At 37.8% G+C, this 25,792-nt stretch overlaps 1 protein-coding gene across 7 annotated transcripts in view; it reads right to left on the bottom strand.

The window, feature by feature from the left end:
• Positions 1–25,792, bottom strand: part of KDM4C (lysine demethylase 4C) — a 392,253-nt gene that overhangs the window by 224,970 nt on the left and 141,491 nt on the right. Inside the window, exon 9 of one of the 7 annotated variants that reach the window (XM_075931608.1) lies at positions 6,731–8,729. The exons of the other annotated variants lie outside the window; for them this stretch is intronic. Within the exon in view, the coding sequence (XP_075787723.1) occupies positions 8,607–8,729 (123 nt within the window). The 3' untranslated portion in view covers positions 6,731–8,606. Of the gene's footprint in view, positions 1–6,730; positions 8,730–25,792 lie in introns of those variants that run through there. 7 annotated transcript variants of the gene reach the window in all.

The raw sequence follows: 25,792 nt of genomic DNA on the forward strand, positions 1-25,792 counted from the left end.
GTTTGCTAATACCATTCATCTACAGTTGTCTTCTGTTTCAATTGTGGAGTCTATTTACTTCACTTAAAAAGGATTCCAATTGTGTGCAGACATTGTGCTTACTATAAACTAAATAAAATAATACCATGGTCATGTTAGAATATGACTGTTTGATTACGATGCTATATTTTCGTTTTATATGTGTGTCAAAATCTTTTGGGACCAATAAAAAAAATCTCAAAAATCACTGGCAGCAGAATAAGAAAGATGATTTCTTAAAGTATATTTTTAAAACCACTACATTCAAAGAAAATTGCTTATTAGAGATGTTCAATAACTCCTGTCTTCTTGATCCAGACCAAGTGGATGTGTTCTGTTGCATGTTTCCTAGGAAGGAATAATCTGTTGCACACATACAGAATGGGAAGTGACTGTCTAGGAAGGAGTACTGCAGAAAGAGATCTGGGGGACATAGAGGACCACAAGTTAAATATGAGTCAACTGTAGGTCACTGTTGCAAAAAAAGGCAAACATGATGCTGGGATGGATTAACAGGAGCATTGTGAGCAAGACTGAGAAGTCATTTTTCCGCTCTACTTTGCAAGGATTAGGTCTCAATTATAGTATTGTGTCTAGTTCTGGGCACCACATTTCAAAAAAGATGTGGAAAATTGGAGAAAGTCCAAAGAAGAGCATACAAAATGATTAAAAGTCTAGAAAACATGAGCTATTAGGCAAGGCTGAAGGAATTGGGCTTATTTAGTTTGGAAAAGAGAAGACTTACAGGGGACATGGTAGCAGTTTTCAAGTATCTAAAAGGGTATCACAGAGAGGAGGGGGGAAATTGTTGTCCTTGGCCTCTGATGATAGGACAAGAAGCAATAGGCTTAAACTGCAGCAAGGGAGGTTTAGGTTGGACATTTTTCCTAATGTCCTAACTGCCAGGATGGTTAAACACTGGAATAAATTGCCTAGGGAGGTTATGGACTCTCCATCATTGGAGATATTTAACAGCAGGTTAGACAGACATCTATCAGGGATTATACAGACCATGCTTGGTCCTGAAATGAGGGCTGGGGACTGGACTTAATGATCTCTCGAGGTCCCTTCCAGTTCTAGTGTTCTATGATTCTATGTGTAACTGGGTCCTAGAATAGATACAGCCCTAGAAAAACTCTGATATGGAATCCAAACTTATCTATTTCAAATGTGTTCTACACCATTCATCTTTTTTCTTAATTATTTTCTTTTCTTTCTAGAATGAATGCCATTTATTTATTAGCCTCAACTGATAGAAGGTCTTTAATTTATATTTCACTTTCTTACACCATTAACATTGTGTAGTAAAAGTAGCATCACGATATGATTTCCAAGATGCATTTGGAGTGTCTCATTTAATTTTTTTCATAAATTAATACTACTGAATAATATAGTAAATGGAGTGGTTAAGAATTAAGAACTAATGCACCATTTCAACATTATTTTAAGTCACGTATATCTTTTCCATAAAAATTATATATGCGTGGATTGATACCTTTCAATTTCATTTTTTTTAAAGTCTCTCACAATCCCATTCTACAACAGTTAACTTTTAAGAATGTGTAGAAATGTACGTTTTGAAATAGTTAATGTTTTCAGAGTGATCTTGCCCTCAACTCAAATTAGTTATCATATAAAATGTCATAATGATACACAGTTAATACAACACAGTTGGAACACAAGCTCCACCTTTTCGGAAGCAATTTGGTTTTGAAAAGATAACATTCTCAGTGTTCAGAATGATGAACTAAGGATGCACACACAGTACATTGCTTTCCTTAACTTTCAAGTATAGAGTAAATATCTAGATATGCACACTCAGATAAAGCTACCTGTATTTATCTGAACAATCACACATTCTAATGGGAAATAGTGCAGTACTTTTGAGTACATGTTTATTCAAATAAGGTGAGAAAAACAGAAAAAGGAAACTGGAAAGGAAAGTTGCAAGAGGTGCCAAAGAACATGAAAGTATTTATACTACAGTAACACTCCAATAGTCCGGCATCCAATAATCCAGCACTCCTGATAGTCCGGCATCAAAATGGCAAGAGCCTAGTGAGTGAGCTTCGGCAAAAAATGAGTCACGAGGTAACAGCGGCAGCAGCTGAACTGAGCAAAAAGGGTAAAAAAGGCTTAAAAAACTAAAACATTACAGTATACTGTATACAGTATGTACAATAAAAAGGGTTAAGAACACTTTATATACAGTATATAATGTATACAGTATATATACAACCAGCTGATAGTCCGGCATATCTGATATTCCGGCACCACCTAGGTCCCATAGGTTCCGGATTATCGGAAGTCTACTGTATATCTTACTGAGTGCCCATAAGGACTTCCTATGGAACGTCCACAGTGTTTACAGCTGTTTCACCAACTAATTGCTGCTCAATATTTTCCCTGACTGAAAACCCTTCCTATACCTGCATATGAAATTTTAAAACGTATAGTATGATTGACTTCATTCTGCCCTCCCACACAAGGATTAGGTCACACAAGATATATAGTCAATACAAATATCAGCATTTATTTTAAGAGAAACAGGGTAGATAAGGTAATATCTTTTATTGGACCAACTTCAATAAAAAGCTGGGGGAGACAGAAAGCCCCTGGTGGCTGGAGGGAGACAAAAGGTTCCTGGTGGCCAGGGGAAGGCTGGGGGAAGAAAAGGCCCCTCCCACTCTGAGCTCCTCCTCACCCTCCAGCTCTCATTCCCCTCCATGCCTCCAGTCTCATGCCTTGAACTCCCTACACACATCCCCAAAGTCCTGCCCTGACTCCTGCACCCCCACCCCACTAGCCCCCGATCCTGAAGGATCCAGGCAATGCTGGGTAAGTCTTTAGTAAATAATACACCAGTCATCTTAAATCTTTACTACTTCTTAATTTAGAGGAAATAAGCATGTTGAACTTGACACTTTTACTTCTACTTTTCCCATGCAGATCTATCCTCAGAACCTAAACTGAACTTTAAAGTGATTATAAAAAAAAAATCTAGACCACATTTACGTTTTCTATATGCAATACACTGTGGTTACCATTAAAAATTCAATACTTCCAACAGTGAAACAACTGTGGTGTGTCAGATAACACTGTGTTACCCACAGTTAACAGCTGGCTTTTTGAGAGCAACCGCAAGAGACATAAACCAAGATGGTATTATTAAAAGAACCCACATATTATTGAAACATGCTTTCTTTAATCATACAGAAGTGTAAAGAACAATGAGTAACCACACTTCAGCAAACAAAAGTTAAATATAATTTCCATTATAAACTGAAATGTATGGAACCAGATCTAGTCAACAGTTTTTCCATTACATTCTTCCATCCATTTCTCTTTAAAATCAATGTCTAATAGTAAGTTGTATAATAAAAAGTTAAAATACTATATATAACAGGGGAAAACAAATAGTTCTGATTTTCTAAGAACATTAATGGTCAGAAGTATTAGAAAAGAGATCCCTTTGAAATAATACACTTCTTATATTTGTTATCCGAAAACATTGTCTTATGACTCTAAACATTATGTAAGTCCCAGTTCCTAGGTATTAGTATATGTATTTACCTAGTTATCCTTTTCCCGTTTCATTTCTAGTATCCCTCCCTTGCTGCTGTATTAGGATATGCAATTCTTTTATAGATGCAGCTCTGAATATAGCACTGGTAATAATGATTACAGGCTGCTGCAAATACCAGGAATGATCCATTTGACATTTTGCATATTCAATTAATTTCAGACTTTTTAATTTTGCTGGGCTTTTTTTTGAGCAGCATGTCAGCTAAATATAGTATGTGTGGTTGATCTACAACATTTTAACTCCAGCTAATGGAATATTATCATACGTCAAATAAAGAACTATGATCATTTTGTACTAACACATAAAGCCCTAGTCTAACTGTTTTACAGATAAAATAACATTAAAAAGCTGTAAAGGGTTTGATCCCAAATTTAGTCTTGTGCTCCTCAAGCTGTCAGAGTTTGAGAATTGCTACGGAAACTACAATTAGTCACAGCAAAGCTAGGCCTGGAGCTGTATACAGAATATGCTCTTGAGATTCCAATCAGATATTTATCTACAAAGTTACAGTAAGTGGCTCCAAAGGGAGCATCATCCAAGTTCCCCTTGCAAAGAGTTACCTGAAATGCTTTCAAAGAGGGAGTCTAAATTGAAGACAAATTATTGAAGATCATTAGAATTTATCAAGACTACGCTGTGTTCCACAGGACAAAATAAATTACTGTCAAATGTCTAATATAATGAGGTGGTGATAAGAAAACATAGGCAACAAGTAAGGTACATCACCCTGTAGAAACTCAGTATGAATTTTGGTGAGGATGCTTTGTTTTCAAATAGACCAGAGGAATCTCTAAGTCTTGCTAGAGCACACTTTTTATTTTCATTATTTATTTCTGCTCCAGTAATAATATGTCTCCCTCTCTGTTTTACCCACATTCTGCTATATATTTCATGTTACAGCAGTCTCAGATAATGACCCAGCACATGTTCATTTTAAAAACACTTTCACGGCAGATTTAATGAAATGCAAAGAAGTTACCCAAGTGAGATTTCTAAAGACAGATACAGCACTCTACTCAAAGTTTAAAACTCTGAAGTTTCTTCCAAAATCTGACAGGGTCAAGGTTTTATATGACTTAAAAGATTAAGACTCTAATGAGGAACCTACAGAACCCCAACAACCAAAAAAAGAAAAGCAATTTACTGCTGGGGGCATCTGACTTAGATGATAAAAATGAACTTGCATAGGTCCATGCTCTTTTGGATTGTTATCAAGCAGAACCATCATCAGCATGGGCAAATGTCCTCTGGAATAGTAGTTAAAGATGAAAGGGTATCTGAATCTTAGAGTGCATCTGGCATGTAAACATCTTACAATGTTGGCTACAACAGTGCCACAAAAATGTCTGTTCTCACTTTTTAGTGATGTAAACTGGAAGCAGGCAGCATGATCTCTTGCAAATGTAAAGAAACGTATCTGTCTGAGCAACCGGCTGAACAAGACTGAGTGGACTTGTAGGCTCTAATGTAGGTTTTTTGTACATAATTCTAGATTTGTGAGTTCACCTTTCTTGTTAAAGAAATTGCACTATAGTACTTCAAATGGGGGAACTGAAAAAACTATTTCTTTAGGGGGGTTCACAGTGCAAATATTTGTAATAAAAAAATAAAGTAAGTATTTTGTATTGCAGTGTAATTGAAATTGGTATATCTGAAATGTGGAAAACATCCAAAAATATTTAAATAAATGATATATTATTAACTTCATGATTAATCACGATTTTTTAAAATCATGATTAGTTTTAAATCGCTTGACAGCATTGATCATAATGCATATGCACAAAGGATCCAGATAAGGTTGAAACCTTAATTCTAGCATTTCCCAACCTTTGAGTGCTTAAGTTTGCAACCTATACAATTTTAGTTTCCCTAATATGAAGCCATTTATCTAAATCATAAAAAATATGGAGAATCGTTTAACTTATGTGCAGTCTAGTCAAAATATATGGATAGTTTCAAAATGTGTGTGTACCTTTCTGTAAAACATTTGGCATAGAGATTTGATTTGTTTGTTTCAGTAAATGTTCTTGTGACAAGTCTTTTTCATTCCAACAACTAAAATGGAAATTCAAATTAGTTTACTAATCTTAGTTCAAAGCATCTCCATAAACAGGTACAATCACTAACGTCTTACAATTGTTACAATGAGCTACATGTGTAGAAGAAAACACTTACAAATATATAAGCCAGAGACATTTTTGAAAAGTGAAGTGGGAGCACTGACTCTTGAAAAATAAAACAATCATAAATATTTTTTCATTTAATTAGCTCTTTTCTACTATCTGTGATCAGCACACTGATCATAGGTATAGCTACCAGAGACTGAAAACAACTACCATCTGAACACCACATAGTACACAAAACTGAAATGCATGGAGACAGACATTCCACTTTGATTTCATATTATTAAAATTATATTATGCTTCACAAAAAACTAAAACTACTGGCACAAAAAACTTGTGAACTCTGGATCTAGCTACCACATGTGAGAAAAATCAAGTCTTCTGATTTACACCAAGTGGGGTGATGCCCAGCACAACTCTTCTGCCCTACATGCCTCTGGCCCCCTGTTCACAGGCATTTTCAATACCAGGGGTGGGCAATAAAATGGTGGTGGTTCACTACGGTTAGCCCCTGGCAGGCTGCCACCACTATATTTACCTGAACCTATGCAGGTACAGATGATTCAGCTCCCACTAACCGTAGATTACCGTTCCTGGCCAATGGGAGCTGTGGGAAGTAGCATCGACTGGGACACTGCTTCCTATAGCTCCCATTGGCCACAAACGGCAATCAGTGGCAGTGGTCCCATTTAGATTTTCCACCCATGAGCGGAGTGAGTTTTGTCTTGTGCACCAATATTGAGTTCATGTGCACTTGTTCGGATGCGTGCCACTGAGGCACACAAGTTATTAATAAATATCTTATAAACCTCTCCCGTTTCCCTCTGCTGCCATGTCTACCATCCTTCCCTTACCCCATCTGTTCCCTAGATGCTTGCTACTGCCCCCACCCCCCACTGTCCTGGCTCCTGCCCTTCTCACTTCCCTCAGCCCTTTGGGGACCCGCCCCCCTCCCCTTCCTCCTCCTTGACCCCTGTACCCGCCCTTCTCTTCCCCCTGTGCCCACTCCTCCTCTAGCCCCACTCTGATCAACTGGCATAGAGATTTGATTTGAAAATCTTCTTTGAAAATTCTATGATGTGTTTATCTGCAACTTTAGGAATCTAAATACAGATCTTTGCTACTGTCCCTTCACTACCACTGGCCCAAAATAGATAACATCATACCTCCAGTTAATGACACTTTCCCTTCTATGATGGAGCATTTTACTTGAATGCTGAAGACCAACTGCCATGTGAAAGATGATGCTCAATTATCTTATAAGAGCTAAGAAAGAAGTAACTCTGGCATCGCTAAGGCACCTGAGGGGAAAATACTGATGATTTTAAAAAAATATTACCAAGAAATTTCTAAATATCACAAGCAGGATGATTTCCTCTTATATCATATGCCCTCAAGCATTAGGGATTCTTTTTTCTTTCACTCTCTATTTCTGAAGATAACAAGGAGAATTCTTTTAAAAAGCAAAATATCTTTAGTACTGCTATATTTTTGTACAAATTAGTCTCTACCAAAAGTAATTCAAGTCCCATTCTCAATGCTATCAGTAAGGTACTACAACACAAAGAAGACTAATTCTGTGCAATTAAAAATAAAAAAGGCCGGTATTCTGAACACTCTGATTGATGCACCATTATCCTTTCTGCAATATACTGCATTTTTAATGCTGTTAAGAGGATGTATATTCTACGTGGGATACTGTTCTTTTAAACACATGAAATGCAGTAAGAAGATTTTGGCTGTACATTTTTTCTTACTTGGAATTTTGTTTTCTCGGGCTTCTCCAGTCTCCAATTCCAAGAGCTACTTGGGAGCTATTCCTGGAATTTAGGCATAAAGTTGTGATTTACAGCACTTTTGGTCATAAATAAAAGTAGAGTTGCCTTCACCCATTGGTAGGGATGGAAGAAGCAAGCATCAAATAATCTCTAGATTTCAATGAAACAGTTGAGGGGGAAATCTCGCTCCCCTGGGGTACAGAGCCCCCAGAAGGGTCTGAGGCCGGAGGTCAAATCAGTGAGGCAGGAGAGAAATCTAGAAGGAAAAACTTTATGATGCATGCATGCAGGCTGTCACACCAAGAGTGAAAGCAGCACTGAGAGACAGATTTAGGTATCCTATATACAGAATGTTTAGACAGTTCAGTTGTTGATTGTTATTCTTTAACATATCAAAGTCTCAGCAGAAGTACTCTGAGACTTCTGTTCACCCCAGGAGTGCTAGAAGTAAGTTTTACAGAACAAAGGCACATGAGAATGTGGAGTGGAGAAGTCTACAAGGCAAACCGTGTGACAAAGATAAAGGTTTACATGACAAATTGTGACAGACTAGGAGTATCCATGAACTTGAGATAGGCATTGTAAGGGTCTTGATTAGAGCTAATTTGATTTCTCTCTGTTACAGGGAGAGAGGCCTGGAAAACTTTTTAACCCTTACAGCAGTTTTCTTTTAGAGAGTTTTGATTTCCTGCACAGTCCCCCCCTTTAGACACAGTTGGAGTTATTTAATTTTTCTCCCACACAGTGAAGTCATGCAAATACTACAATGTTAAAAGTGAAATGTGACTCTCTTTCTGGTGTGATACATCTTTAAAATAGAAGTCAAGTGTTGTAAGATTTTGCTTTTATAATAATGATGACAAAGAGCTACACAATACATCCACATATAACAGCATCTTACAATTCTATTGTTGGGTATGGCCCATGCCTCAGTCGTCCTTCCTTGTTAATGTGTTTAATTAAGTTCAACATTCTACCAAACCAACACAAAGTCCTCCTCTTCCACAGTACTGAGAAATCCAGTGGGGGGAGAGGGAAAACAGCCACAAACCGAATCCTTTGCCTTCCTTAGGCCATAACTCTGTGACCGTCTCTCCTTGGTTATATGTGTTTAACAATTCCTTCCCCTTCACTGCAGATGTAGAACTGTATCACCTTTATATGGTGCCACAGGACGATGAAGAATCCATGCCTTCTCTTCACCTTAAATTTCATCCTAGAAACCTTGTGAAGAGAAGCAACTATTCATTCCAAATTAGATATGCAGTGTTTTGCTTCCATTGCCTTCCTCCCCTCCTCCTTCCCCAGCTCAGCCCACTTGTATTTACCAGCCTCTTGGCCTTCTTCCCATCCCATCTCTCAGGCTTCTTTAATATGGGCCTTCTAAGCAACTTGCCAAGCTCCCCCTCCTCTGAGAGCAATGCTACTGGCTATGCCCAGAATTCAATTCACTGGAAGCCTTCCTCACAAACTGCTATTTTCCTCTAGTCTCTTTCAACACTAAGAAGCTTCCTTTGCCCCCTTTTCCACCATGTCTACCCCTACCCTACAGTTCTCAGGTCTCTCCAGGAACTACAACACTAAGTATCCCTCCCTCTTGGGCTGGAAGATGCTGGACTTCTGTTAGCCTGTGCACCCTACAGGTCTTCCACCAGAAAAGAATGACAAACTGAAACTGTTATACAGTAAAACCTGTGTTATCCGGCACACTCAGGGATTAGGCCATTCTGGCTATCTAAAAATTCCAGTTATTTAAGGGTCCCATCAACCTAGGAAAAACCAATGGACAATAATAGTAAAACTCAAGTTTTTAATATTGGTAGTTTTGTAGGGTGAGGCAGTAGGTCTCACGTTTCTATTTTAAGTTAAAGATGATTAGTACTTCTTAAATAAAAAATTGCTAAGCCAATCATGGTAAACCAAGCCAGGCCTGTGCGCCTGAAGATGTGACAGTATTGTGGCTGGGGGCAATGTTGGTTAGCAAAGTTTTCTGGATAACAGAGTGCTGGATAAAAAAGGTTTCTCTGTATGTGGCTCTCAGCACATGTATGATAGTAACAGAATTATACATGAAACGGAGCATGCCATAGGTGACTCAAAGTGAATGTGGTACAATACATATTCAGTCTATTACAAATTGGTAACACACCGTTCATAATGCAGTGATAATTAAATATGTAGCAAATTTTTCTCCCTGTATATGAGCACTGGTGAAGAAGCTCTTCATATACTGACTGAATATTTCCTTAGATTTGTGAAACTTACTTTCCTCTTAAGTAAGAAGTCCAAGCAAAATGACTAAATAATAATTAGGATCCATTCTAAATATTAAACATGGGCAATCATGAAAACTAACATGAAAGAACATATACTTGAAAGTGACAATCAGGTTGTTATTATGCAGTTAGAACACACATTTTGAAAGGTTTTCTTCTGACAAGGCTAAAACCAAACTCATGATTGAAAGACAAAAAAAGAAGAAAAAAAGAAAAAAGAGAAAAAAAGGAAGAGAACAGATCACCAGAACAACATTAAGAGCTTCTGCCACACCTGGAGACATAATTTGTTTCCTTACAATCTAAAAGCAGTCATGGAGAAAACAAAAGAGCAAGACTTCAAAATTTGACTAAGCAATGAAATTCAGTGAGCTGAGAGGGGGGGAAAAAAACAATGCAAAAAACAGAATGAAAAGGAAAAACAAGAGGCACATTCTATAAAAAGCCAATCTGACTGGTGTTATTCAAATACTGCACATTGTATTAACATCTGTTTAACCTGAGTTATACAGCCAAAAAAAGGAAAAGAAGAAATAAATTAAAGCTACATCTTCCCAATACTGTTTCATGCCATTCATCTATACAGTTGTTGATTCTGCTTTTCCTGCCCATTTTTTCTCGTCTCTCTCTCCTTTCTACAATTTTCCACATTTTAGTTTATTTTCTTCCTCTCTCTCACCCCTTTTGCTCTTAGAAAAGGAATGAGGCAAGCCATGTTCCCTTATTCCTCCTACCCCAAACAACAGCTGGCTGAACACACTAACAATAAAGCAAGCTACACCATCGTAAAATGGTATAGCAATTCAACTGCAGCTTCTGCATGGCCAACAAGTCTGGCAGGTATTCTGACTCCCAGAGACAAAACGCCTCCTTCTATTCCCATGGGGCTGTGACTAAAAGCCAGAAGTTAACCCTAGCTTATCTAACATCTGTCTTCAAGGTAAAGGAGTTGTTTTCATTAAACTCCCTCTTCTGTATGATTAGGCAGGACCACCCCCACATGTACCACTAGACAAATCTTTCCTGCACTGGTGCATGAGACACTCACATACCAAAATGTACACATACAATCACTCAAAGAAGTATATGCTTTTCATTACAGGAAATACAGCTCAGAGATGGGTGGTGTGTAAATAGATATGAAAATAATTTTCCAAGTGAAATACTGCAGTTTAGAGAGATTTGTAGATGCTGACTAAGATTTGGTACCAAAATGTAAAGGTTATTTCAAAAAATTATATATTTTGTCATGAATTTACAATACCTATCTTTTTGTTCTTCTTTAAGTCACTGCCAGACAGATTAACTAACAGAGATTAGTCTCCTTCACAGACAAATCTTAAGCAAATCATTAAATATGCTCAAGAGACACAAATCAAACTGGAAGTGATTATGCTAAGATATCACTTCCTCATACTATTAACATTCCCCACCTATCAGTACCTGTACATCCAGGAGAAAAAGCAAGCCCCCGTCATTACCTAGAACCCTTACAACAGTAACCATCTTGCATGTATTATAAATAACATTATTTTAATTGTAGATTATTTTTATTTCAGATTTGGAATGTATGCACCCATCATAATACTTCTGTTATCAGAACCCTAACAAAATTAGAAATTTGAAGCCTAAAAAGGATTGTGGGTGAAACCTATGTGTGCAATTGAGACTACGGAATAAACCATGGCTGCTCCTGGAGCCCTAGATTGAAAAAGACTTAGAATCTTCCTTAACATTAGAGCTAACTGAAATTTTTCTCAAGAGAATATTTTTCCATTGAAAAATGATTTCTTGAAATCAAAATAGTCTATTAGTATATGGCTATTTTGTCAAATTTTTTGCTTTGAAGAATTGAAACAAATTGTTTTGATAACATCAAAATATTTTGGTTCAAGCTTTTCACAATTAGGGCATTTTAATTTTTCAATCTGAAGTAACATTTCAATTTTCATTTTATTTAATATTTATATTACTTTAATGTATTTTATCATACCAATGAATGCTACTTACAAATAACCTGTTAGAATAACAGTTACCAATGAGCAAATCAAGTACTAATTACAAACCAATAACCAATTAGCATACCAATTTTATAGCAATTACTATTACTATATCAATTACCAAATAAATTAGAATATTAAGCACTAATTATTATATTATGGTTTCAAAATAATTAAACACTACTTTTATAATAATTTAAAATAAAATAAATATAATATACATGAAATTAAATGTAAAATACAAACAGAAATACAAAAATGGAAATTAATAAAACATGTTTTTACCAAAATGAAACATTTAGTTTGACTCCATATTAAACTTTTCTGAAATTTCATTTCACAGAAATTTCCAAAATTTCTACTCCTTGTTCAAACTTTTTCTTTCAAATTTAAATGTTCAGTTTCAACCAGCTCTAGTTAACACCTCCTCCGTGCTTTGATTCATTAATGATCACACACACACACACACACACACACACACACACACACACAAAATTCAAATCATGATTTTATAAAAGATAAAATTGTTATCTACTTTATAGCAGCAGACAGTTAGTTAACAGATCACAATATATAACTTTCATAGTAAGATATTTTAAATGAAAATTACTGTTTGGCATGAAATTAATCTTCAATTAAAACAAAGATAATAAAAAGTTTGTGACATGGAAGAAATACTGTTGTACTAACCATTAGGAATGTTACCATGCATGTAACTGATTAATCGTGTAACTACTGAAAATTTTGGTGATTACACGCTTACATATGGAGTGGTAGCCAGCTCCCTAGAAGCCAGTATGTGCGCACTGGCTCCCAGCTGCTGCCCCACACTATTGCCTTGTGGGAGTGAGGGAACCAGCTTTTAAGCCAGCTCTCCACATGTACTGGTTCCCGCCTGTCACTCTGTGTTATTGCCTCTATCAGAAGCCACAGCATGGGGCAGCAGCCAGCTCCCAGGAGACAGGCCAGGAGCCATGTGTTAGCCATGTATCCGTTTGTATAACCAATAAGCTTATTGGTTACCTGTTTAAACAGTTACAATCTTACATCCCTACTAATCATAGTCCCATATTGAAACTGATTTCTAGAAAATTTTCAACATTCTGTTTGTGGGGGCAGGCCTGTTTTATTTCCTTCTCTCTTACTCAGGGATAATTTTTGAAGTGCAACATATGTTGAAGGTGAGTACAACATCTGATCTCACTTAAGTATATAATCACAAGGTACCAGTTTTTGTCAGCTAGGAAATTCTTATTTCAGTATTCTCTGAATTGATGAAAGCACAATATTTTAAATATAAAATCTGGAATTGAACTTAAATGACTCAAATTGAAGCCACAAAAGCAGAATAATACAGTTACTTTGATTGCTCTTTCAAGAGTCTGCATTGCAGTGACCTTTAATGGACTGCCTCCATTCAATTGTCATATTTATATTTTCCCCTCTACTAAAACAATGATTACGTTTCATAATAAAATTGAGTAAACAACCAGAAACTACCACAGTGTCTCCTGGCTTCAGGGAACACCAAGTTTGGTTCATTTTTTTCCTTTAGCAACTGTGCTGAATTTGAAACTAGGAGTTCTTCCTTCTGGTTCAATATACTATCAATATATAGTAAAAGGTTGACCATTTTCTCCCAGGTACATGCTTGCTCTGCAAGAGCACAATAAAATTTGATGCAATAATGTCAAGGAACCTGGTAGGGTTCAGATTACTTCCATTAAAACAGCAAAGCAAAAAAAAAAAAAAAAAAAAAAAAAGCATTTGAGTATAGCCTCAGAGAATATGCATCAAATCACATTTTCTTAACATGCTCCAATAGATTGAGGCACAAAAGACAATTTGAATTGGAAATTAATTATTAGCGGTCACAAAATGCAGACATTAAAATAAGTAAGTATGACAAACAAATATAACTTAATCCTTTTTATAAACTTGTGTCCGAAATGATACCAAACTAATATTGATCAAATATTTAAAGTATCTCAAGATAAAGGTCTAATAGAATCATTTTTTAAATGCCTGCTATAAAATTGGAAACATTCATAACTGAAGTGTGGATTCATTTTGCAACTGATTCCCATTGCCCATATTTTGTCAGGCTAGACAAACACTAAGAAATCTTAAAAGATACTAAGCAATTGTTTTTCATTCTATGTTCTTTTTACAATAAACACAGTACTTGTCACCCTAAACAAAACAGAGATTATCAAAAATATTCTGAAAGCAGAGGAAAGAGAAGTGCTAAGGAATCTGTAACCATCAGGACTTACAGGTCCAAAATCGCTAAATTGGATGAACAAGCCAGGAGCAACCCTCACTATAGCATACAGACTGAAGAAGTAGCTAACCTGGCTCTCCATGGCTTTGGAGATGCCAGTAAATCCATCAGACCCTATCGTTCGCAATGTTCCCACTAGGGATGTAAGAGACTAGTAGACTTGTCTAATATCTGATAAGCATAAGCTTATCGGATAGTCGACTAGTGATGTGACTAGTCACTTCCCCCACTTTTCTGCCTCTATCAGGCTATGTTTACACTACACTGTTCTTCTGGAAAAAGCTATGCAAATTGTGAACTGCAATTTGTGTAACTTTTTCCAATTCTTTTTTCGGAAGCGGCTTTTCCAACATTTGGTCCGTTGATACTGGGCCAAATGTAAAAAAACCAAAAAACCACCCTTCTCTGGATCATCCCTCCTTCCTTGTAAAACAAGGTTTACAGGGATGCCGAAAAAGTGCAACTTTTGAAAGAGCAGACGCGTTCCCTGGACATAGCAGAGTTTTTCCAGGATACCTCTGGTATCCCGAAAAACTCTGTAGTGTAGACATAGCCTCAGAGAGAGGCACCGGTGGGAGGAGGGGGGAGCAGAACTGGGGGGGGGGGAAACCAGATTAAAAGACAGCTCCCCCCCAGCACAGTCTCATAAAACAGGGTGGCAGGGGAGATAGAGGTACAGGGGGAAACATCTTGAGCAGGAACTGAAGCAGTCTCCGCTCACACCAGTTCTGCTGCGATACTGCTTTTGAAGTGTACAAGAGCTCCCAGAGGGGCTTCCACTTTTGAACTATAGCTAGAGCCCAGCAGGGGTGTCCTTACCAACTAATCAGATAGTCAATGGGATTCCATCGACATTTGCTTAGTTAATTAATCTAAATTTAACATCCCTAGTTCCCACAGGCTAAGCCCATCTAACCAGGCTTTGCACAGGAGACCACTTTGGTCCCATGTGAGGCTTAAGTCATTATTTAATTTGAATATGTATTCTAGATTATCCATCCATATTAATGTCATGTCTATCCACAATATTGAGCTGGTATGATATTTACTAATGTATTACTGTATTTCTGTCATGGATCAGTAGAATGTTCCCTTTCTACAGATTTTTAGAGTACAAATTCATGGCTCTGTATTAGCCTTGCCTCTCCATCAGGTGTATGTCAAAGATTCAGATTAATGAATATTAATGTCTCTGTACCACCCTAAAGATTGGCAGTGAAGATGGCATGGGTGCAGCAGATATGCAACAATAGAACATGCATAGAACAATACCTAGTTTAAATATTCTGATCCTTCCTATCAGGAACCCTGTTATCAGGGATTTCCTGAAACAATCAGCCATGGGATAGAATGAAACTATTTTCTTTTGCCATCTTACAGTTCTACAATAGCAAAAGTGAAACAACAAAAATCAGCAATATCCACTCAGACTGTTCTTATGAAAGAACATTAGTCAACCTGTCTTCTTATGCCATTTGCAAGCATTTAATATCCAATTTATTATTTACTATTTGTACTATGGTAACGTCTAGGAGCCCCAGTCATGGGCTCCCATGTGTTAGGCACTGTGCAAACACAACACCACATATAAAAAACAGTTCCCACCTCTGCTGCATTTGGAACAGACAGATTGCTCTGACCAAGAAAGCTGTACCTATTCAAATCAGACAGGTAACTTCATGCATATGCTGTTTTCCAAAAATCTCAAGTGTATTACGAACATTACAGCTTCTCAATAGCCCTTGTACAGTGGGTATTATTATCCCCATTTTTTACAAGTGGCTAAATTCAAGCCCCCAAAAATGTTGAGAGAGCCACTTGCTGAATAGCCAAAAAATTATAAATCTCCCAATTCCTCAATCTAAACGCTTTTGTTATACAATTTCAACAGCTCCATCACCATAAGATCTAGTGCCATAAGACCATATTTTCTTCACAATGAATGTATTCAGAGAAGCATAACCTCTACCTATCAGTTAGTAATATTAACATGGCATTATACCGGATATACCAGCAGCTCACATCTGTCATTTGAGATTAATGTTCCTTTTAAACACCAAGGTTTTATAGTGAGGCTTACTTCAGAGCCTAAATTTCTATACTTTATTTGAAAATTGCAAATCTCTGGGTGGTGTATGTAATTTCCAAGTGAGCAAACGGAAAACATTTTTAAAGGAGAAATCCATATCCCTGGTATCTTCTTATGTGCTTTTTCTGCCCTCTCTTACTATTCAACATCTTCTTCACCGGCTTTCATCACTCCCTGTCTCTCATCAGCTTTATTTTCTCTCCCATTTCTCTCCCAGTCTTTTCCTTTATGTTGCCATTTTTCACCCTTTTATGCTCAACTTTATCAAATATGAAAATGATAAGATGCTATAGATGACATCCTGAAATTTTGGCTGTTAAAGCATCAATTTTTAATAATCATACAATTATAAACATGGAAGCTCTCACTAGCCTAACAATATATAAATTAGGAGGAGATGTCTTTATTTAATAAATGTATTTCCTTTTTTCAGAATAAGGAAACAACCTTGCACTGTGTTAGCCTTAGCAATACCTGATAGGACTCAGAGTTAGACCTTCTTTAATCTGCATATACAAATTGTCTCAGTTACAAGAATTATAAACAACAGAGAAGTTGTGTGTTGAAGAATTAAGAATGTCTTCAAAATGTCAGACTATGAACAATGGGCTGTCTATCACATCTCCGAAGGGTAGCCATGTTAGTCTGTCTAGTGATTGCTGGCAGAATATACAGGACTTGATCCAAAGCCCACTGACCTCAATGGTCATGAATCTGACCTATTTACTGGCTTCTCCCTATTTCTCCCTGCTAACCTGTGTTATAATGGATGACACAATCACGAACTGGATTGAGGTATCCACAAAACTACCTTTGAATTAGATGTGGTCACAGTAGTTACAAAAAAAATTAACCCTTGGCATAGAAAAGGTATGATGCAGGAGACCTAATTTCCAAAACTGTATGCCTAATTCAGGTCTGGGCAAAATACTGCCCGTGGGCCGTTTCCGGCACGCCAAGCCAGGCAGGCTCCCTGCTTGGCTCGCTCCACCTGCACGCTGCTCAGAAACATGGCTGCGGGGCAGTTTCGCCTTAAAAATTGAGCCCAGGGGTAGGAAGGCTTTAGGAGCTGCTCCCACTCCAGCACAATCCCATTAGCAGGCGTCTGGCCAGAAACTGGCCAATGGGAGCTGCTTGTTTCCATAACAAGCAGCCACAAACACAAGGGGCTCATAATTATTCACAGAGAACATGGCTGCAGCCTGTGTGAGGGTGGGGCAGGCAGGGAGGCTGATTCAGGAACGGGCTACTGGCTGGTAAGTCTCCTGGCCTGACCTTGCCTCTCACACCAGAGCCCCTCCTTTCCCCATTCCTCTGCCCGCTACTCCTTCCTCCACATATCCAAATCCTCTGCTCCCCCGCCTGCACCTATATCCCCTCCCAGATCTGGCACCCCAATCCCCTGTCCCAGACTACAGTACCCACCTGCCCTAGCTTACAACCCAAACCCCTGTACCTCCTCCTGCCCTAGGTCACAATCCAACCCCCAGCACTCCAGTCCAGTGACCGAAGTCACAACTGCCTCCTTCACTCAAATTCCCTCCCATACCCCAAACACCCTTCTGCACCTAACCTCCATCCCAGACCCCGCACCTCCTCCATTAGTATCATGGAAGTGTGGGGCCCTCAACCACTTTCCAAATTTTGGAGTGGCTCCCCATCAAAAATTATTGCCCACCCAGGCCTCATTTGTGCTTGCAATACTATAATTTCCATAAAGGCAAACTGGACTCATAATCCACCATTTTTGTCTACAAACACACAAAAATGTGTCCAAGTAACTTATGTATGGTTGTATGCATGCAAATTTGATAATTATAATAAATATAATGACTGTTTTCTGAACATGTCAAAACCCTTTGCAAAGCAGAATGTTTGTTCCTATATTACAGTGAATAAAACTGATGAACTAATTAAGTGACTTGGACAATGTCACACAGTTAGTCAATGACAGACTCAAATCTAGAACATGGATCTCTTAAGCCTATGTCTTATCAACTGTAAACATTAGACCATTCGCAGAGCCTATACGCATCTCCATAATTTATTTTGCCATTGATAAATGTGCATAAATGTAAATTCTAGTACCAATAATAATCATCAGAATAATAATTTATATTGTACTTTACTTATCGAAGTATTTTACAACTAATTATTAAGCTTCACAACACTTCTAAAAAAAAGTAAGTCATCATTATCTGTTTTAAGGAAGAGGAAACAGAAGAGGGGAGAGTGATTATCCAAGGTCAATCACCAAGCCAGTGACACAGCTGGAAATAAAACTCAGGTCCTCTCAACCTAGTTCTATGTCCAAGCCAATGTACCATGCTGTCTCTCTCAAGATGTTAATGGGAAATGTGTGTATATATGGACAATAAAATAGACACTTTGAATATGTGATGTACAAAGGACAGTTGAACAGCAAGGAAACCATATGTCAGAAGCCTTTCTGAATATCCCTCAGGAGCATCAGAAATGGTTAAGGGGGAGGATTGCTGTTGCATGTATATATCCATTTTATGATTTCCATCATTCTCTGCAGGAAGGAAGATCTAAATGACAAATGTAAGAGGCAATATAGGAATCAAAGAGCTCTCCTAATAAAATAATATTAGCATGGCACACACTTTAGCTCTTAAATACAAACTAATAGATGCTGATAAATTGATGGCTGTTTTCTGAGGGCTGTAACCTGCATAAATCCATTTTATTACTAAGGCTCTGTAAACAAAGTTGTCTTTCCACAGTACCCATGACAGAGCCCATACACAGCAATGAAGACTTGAATCCTCTGTGCTTAGGTAAGCCCAGAAATTCTTTTAATCAGTTTTACTGACACCATATGTGATTTACAGTATAACCATTCACAATGTTATAAAATACTATACATCTGCACATGGGTGGGAGGGTTATCTCTGCAGCAGACACAAGAGAAGATAGTCAAACATCTCCAAAATTGTATATAAATCTATCCCAGAATTGCTTGATGAATGAGTATATCAGTAATAGAGAACACATGAAAAAGCTAATTGCAACTTACATTTTTGACAACTGGTAGTAAACTTCTTCTATTCCATAGAAGGCTGGGCTCAGTTATCAGCCTCTCTTTGAATCTGAAGCACATCTGCCATAGTAAATAACTAATGGATGCCTTACATAAGTGTATAAGGAATCCTAGTACTACAGCTCATTGCTTTTTCATCATCAAGTTCATATAATATTTTCTTAGCATTAACATGTAGGTGCTCTTTTAAAGTTTGAAATAAATTTAAAAACAACAAATTAAATTTTGCCAGACAAATGTATGAGGTTATATTGCCCTCTGCTGATGAATTATTAAAATTAGATATAAAACTAAAGTTTGAGTCCCAATTCACTGTTTTCAAAACAATGCACTGTACTAAAACTCAAGTTCTTGCTTTTTTATGATATAATTCAAACAGACCCCAAATGTCAGTGCTGCTTTGCAGAAGATTATCAATAGAAAATATAAACATACCTAAAGAAAGCAGAAACATCCAGTTTTACTTTTCTGCTCCATGGGCTGGAAAATACATTGAACTAACTTCATTCTAGGCAAAAATACAATTTATTCCCAGAATCTCACCTGAAATTACTTACACAAAAAATGTTGGGTCATTCAAATTATTTTAGTTTGCATTTTATTATAGTTATTTTCCCTTTCAATTGAATCTAGTATGTTACATAGGGTACGTCTAGACTACATGCCTCTGTCGCCAGAGGCATGTAGATTAGGCTACCCGACATAGTAAAATGAAGCGGCGATTTAAATAATCGCCGCTTCATTAAAATTTACATGGCTGCCGCGCTGAGCCGACAAACAGCTGATCAGCTGTTTGTCGGCTCAGCGCGATAGTCTGGATGCGCGGGTGTCGACATCAAAGGTATTTGTCGACCACCCAGGTAAACCTCATCCGAGGAGGTTTACCTGGGTGGTCGACGAGGTTTACCTGGGTGGTCGACAAATACCTTTGATGTCGACACCCGCGCGTCCAGACTATCGCGCTGAGCCGACAAACAGCTGATCAGCTGTTTGTCGGCTCAGCGCGGCAGCCATGTAAATTTAAATGAAGCGGCGATTATTTAAATCGCCGCTTCATTTTACTATGTCGGGTAGCCTAATCTACATGCCTCTGGCGACAGAGGCATGTAGTCTAGACGTACCCTATGTTAGAATACAATAAATAGAATACTTTTATATGAGCAATTTATATGGGGGAAATGTTTAGGAGAGGTTGAGAAAGTATATTCAAAGATCTATACAGAATAATACTATGTTAAAGACATTATAGATGACAAATTATATACTATTTCCTCATATAATCTGTGGGTTAGATTTACATTTGTGTAATTCAGTTGACCTATGTGTCAGTGAGAGCAGATTTACGTCCTCTGTTTTTATACTTGTATTTCATATAGCAGTAACACAATGTACATGGTAACGAACAATAACACACACTATTAATTATTATTATTATTTTTATTATTATTACTACTACAACTAGTGCTAGATCGCAGTGTCAGACAGGACTACTTGGATCATCTGGCCTGACCCATTATATTTTTGAGGATTACAAATTACATCATTCTTTTTTGTCCTTGTCTAAACCAGTAGTTCACAACCAAAGGCCCAGGGCTGCCTAAGGGGCCACGATCAAGTTTCAGGGGATCTACCAAACATGGTTGGCAGACGACTCCCTAGGGCCCACAGCAGAAAGTTGAAGCCACAATATGTATGAGCCCATCCTGGGGCCCCAAGCACCAGCACCTATCATGGAAACAGAAGTCTGAGCAACTGAGCTTCATTGTGCCCTCAACCGCATGGGACCCCTGGCTTTTATATGCAGAAAAACAGTTGCTGTGGCAGAGATGGACCATGGCAATTTTATATCATGGGGGAGAGGCTCGCAAAGAAAAAAGTTGTGAACCCATGATCTAGATTACTACTAGACTTTTTTTAATAAGTTTCTGTAATTCTGCTTTTTCACAACAGCATCCTTCTCTAATACTCTTCCATCACAAAAGGCTATATATATTAAAGTAACATTTAAAGAGTGATTTAAACCACATGCAAGGAGGCAGTATCTGTAGGGGATACTCTAAACTTAATACATTTTGATTTTCCTATTGTAACCAAATTATATTATCATTTTATTTTCAAGTTATTTACACTGAGTTCAATCATTTCAATATGATGAAATACGCATGGCCATTTACTAACATGACTTTCTATTATTTTTTATCTTCATTCTGCTTGAAAAGTGAGGTTTTTATTTAACTGAGGATATGTAAGTATTTTTTGTGTGTGACATTCATGTCTAAAGCAAGAACTATGTCAAAAGGTATGAGAAAATGAGCCTGAATTAACTTTATTTTGTTTTTAAAAAGAGCAGACAGCATATATATCTGGGTGGAAGGATTAAACTGTACTACTCAAGGACGTTTGCATGAGCGACTTCAAAACATTCAGCATTGATGCTGAAGGCTGGGAAGAGGCAACTAGCAACAGGCCACACTGCAGAGCTCCACTGTGTCAAGCAGTTAAAAGGAGGAAGATAGATGGCAGAGAAGAAGAGCAAAGAGGCAATTGCAGCAGGCCACAAGAGCTAGCAGTGCACCAGCTTCACCTTCTGGACCTGTGCCTTATTTCTGCAGTATCTCTGGTAAGGTCTGGACCTTTTGCCAGTTCTCAATGTTGCAGCATAACACATCATAATAACTGTACTTCATTGGCACATACACTATTAACTTTCAGCATGGACAGCTGTCACCACTTACCCAGTCAAACTTGCAACAAGTGGCACAGATAAAACTAGAGGTTGGAATAAATGAGCCATTAATGTACAGGAAGGTTTACAGAAGGACAAGTATATTTTATTTTATTTCTTTTTTTTTTTTTTTTTTTTTAATTATCAGTATTTCTCTTTTAAGGTAAATCTAAAGAATCAAAAAGAACATAGGGCCTCTGCCATTATGAAGTAGGAAAGGGGAACAATAATTGCTTGAATCTAGAAATGAAGGTTTCATCTTTCTATTTTATGTGGGATACACTATTATATAAATATAATATAGAATACACACTGTTTAATCCCCAGGAAAATGCTTAATATAATAACCAGCAATCTTACTGATGATAGATTTCTCTGTACTCATGCCCTGGATGCTAGATCCCATGCCACAGTTTGCAACAAATGTTTCTTGTTATTACCTTATATGTGGATAAATCCTAATTAAGGTTGCAACCCCACAATTCGATCCATGTGGATGGACTCTTGCTTCTGTATGAGTCCAGCTGCAGGAGGAAGGCATCAGGCCCTAGCTCATATAGTATCTTATCTCTGACCTAGTTTTCTTTCACATTTGCCTTGGTCCTCTCTGCTCTACATGCAATAAAAGTCCCAATACTCCTTTTGCCATCTTCTCTCTCAAACATCTCCAGTGCTTTCTTCCATGCTTGGAATGCTCTGCCAAACACTAATCAGCAGTTGCATCTTTCAAAACACTACCAGAAGGCTTGCTTCTACAGTACCACCTACAAACCATCATCATCTCCAGGTTTAAAAACTATTTTAGAACCACCGTCATACATGTTTGCCTAAACTGCATAACCAAATAATCATATTTCCAAAACCTTCCTTGTCGTGCCCCTTCCATCCCCTCCTCTCTCTGGTGTTTTGGTCTTTTTTTGACTGTCAAAACCATCATTTAGATTGCAGGTTTTTCTGGGCAGGTACCAATGGGTGTCTATGAGTTTCCTCTGAAGAAGCACATACCATGAATGTGGGAGCTATAAAATAAGCAAATAATGGTAATATAAGTGACCCCCGCACTTACGACCTAATTGGTTCCTGGAGGACCGTCATAAGTCAAACCCTTATTTTCCTATAGGCGCAATGTTATAAATGGCAGTTCTACTCCTGGAAACCCATTTCATACCCTAAAAATACCAAAAATGACTACAGATATAGAGGAAAACTAAACTAAATAGTTCAAATAATGCACAAAAATAACTAAAAAGTGAAGACCGATGTGGCGGAGATGTGCACAGTTCAAGCAGCAGCGGCAGACTGGTGAGTCTAACTGATCTTGTGCGCTTCCTGTTTTGAGATGATGCATGGAGTCTGTGTCATATGCTGTTGAAAATGTGAGCTGCAGATGTAAATTAGAGGCTTGGGGAGCTATCTTGAATGAAAAAAAATGGTCATAAGTGGGGGGGGTTCATAAGTCAGGCAGTCGTACCTTGGGGTCACCTGTACGAATATTTTCTGCTCATGTTCCCTAGAACTTATTTATAAACCCTTTATAACACAGAGGGATCAACATATTTGTCTACAGTCTCTTTGTATGTAAAGCAGCCATCCTCAGTATTTAGCAATAGAAAGTAAGGAATGAAGGAATGAAGTAAGAACCAACACTGAACAAGAGACCATTAATTTCTCCTGCTAATTACAGTGGAAACTCAGAGTTAAAGCCCTGAGTGGATACAAAATTTATATCTGCATCAGTATCTCCAAAAATGGGCAGAAGACATTCACATTGACATCCACAGAAGCAGACACCAGCCAATGTAGAGCAGATATCCACAAATTTGCAGGGTTCTATATACAGAATTTGTATCCACATCCACTAAAGTAAGCTGTGGATATCTGTGAATTTTCAGGGTTCTACTCAGAGATAAGGACAGCTTGGGAAAGAAGGTCATCTGTAACTCTGAACAACACGCAGTTTGGGCTCCAGATCTAGCAGCTGACATTCTATGGCAGGCTTCAGCAACCCCCTAATTAATTCCAATATGAGTTTACAAGCATGTCCCCCTCCTGGGTAGGGAGGAAGGGAAAACAGAGGGGGAGTGAGTGTCACCAAGTCATAAAGCTTCACAAAATTAGTCAGATAGAAAGGGGAGACCTGTCATATTGCTGTTTGTGAAGGTAAGACTTGGCAGAGCTTGCCACACTAGGTATGTGAGCACTATAAACAATGTAAAAGATTACAGTGTTAACAGTCATAACACAAAGCCATTTACCTGTACAATGGTACCTAAAAAGGAAAGCATTGTAAGATAACTTCTGGTAGTTTGAAAGTTCTCTGGTGTCCAACCTAAGACATACAAGGAACTACCTGTTATGAAGTCTATTCAGCAGAATGGTGCCTCCAGCTGTCCGCATTCTGGCTCTAGTGAACAGAGAACTCCAGTCCCAACCCCAGCAGCAGCTAGGGAGCTCTGACCCGTACTGTGTAGCTCTGGCCTCAGCACTCAAGCTGCAGCAGTAGTGGGGCCAGGGAGAGCCTTGGGGAGCTGAGAAAGCAGCAGGGACAGGCTAGAGCTCTAGCTCAGTGGCAGCACGGCCACCAGGATAGGGACCTTCCCTGATCAGCAAATCCCCTCGTTTGGGACCAATTAGGTCCCAACGGTGCCAGGCCAGCAAGGTCTAACCAATCTTAGCTTCAAAATTAATGTATTTTATGTAGAAAAACAAAACAATAGCATGAAATCAATTGGAATCCCACTCTGTCATTTAAAAATGGTCCACCAAACCCAACAACAGTCTTTTATGCGGAGGTTTTGCCTGCAGTAAGTTGTTATAAATAGAAATAAAAGTTTATAAGAAAGCGATACCATGTTAAACACTGGTGCTGTAAGAAACTGAGAACACACTGAACAAAAGTAAAACTTCGAATCCAACATCTCTCATTCTACTTCAGTTACAATTCCAAATGACAAGAAATCATATGAGGCATTACATATTGGAGAGCCCTTGAGAAATAACACTTATGTATGTAGCCTGACCTTGTGCTCTTTCTTCTTCAAAGCTATTTGTCAAAAGCCTTCAGACTTTCCACTATATTAAATTCAGTTCCAGTGATTAATCTACATGTGGACTAAAACGATGATGTAAGAAATGACTTGAAATGGGCCATATTTATCTTTTTTGCTTGCTATAAATTTACCAAGCAACTAGGGAACATGATAGGTACAAACACTAAGGCTGATGCAGACTCTTCCTGCCATTAGATTTATAGGTACACATACAGTACTGTCAGCAGATCTCTGCACATCTGCTTTGTTCCACTGCATCCTTTTGGTAACAAGGAAAAAAAATCAGTGATCAGTCTCTTCAGAGAGGAAATTAAAATAAGAGAAGTATTATAAAAATCCAATTAAATTAACTGACAAATTAATGTCAACACAACAACTCATAAGAAAACAATGGCAGCGCCTGCATCATTTGTTCAGAAACTTTCTTCAGTTATGAAAGTGTTCTTATAGTGGCTTGTAACTTACTTGACACAATTTTTAATTTTGACAACTTTAAATAAAATATTTTCTTTCTTTATGGATTAATAAAGCTCAAAAAAGATGTCACACAAAAAGTGCAAAAAGGAGACAGCTCCGTCAGTCTTTTCATCATACACTTTATTGTCAAGAGTTTGTAACTTCGCTGTAGCAATCAGCTTGGGGCTAAAACCAGACACAGAACTTGTAATCCAAGGGCAAATTGCTTTTAAAATATTCAAAACAATCTCTTAATCCATTTATAAATTATACAAGAAAGAAAAGACGGCAAAAGGGAACATCCTCTGCTGCATTTTTTATTTGTTTGCATTATGAATTACAT

This window comes from Pelodiscus sinensis, chromosome 6 (assembly GCF_049634645.1).
Source record: "Pelodiscus sinensis isolate JC-2024 chromosome 6, ASM4963464v1, whole genome shotgun sequence".
Classification (NCBI taxonomy): domain Eukaryota; kingdom Metazoa; phylum Chordata; order Testudines; family Trionychidae; genus Pelodiscus; species Pelodiscus sinensis.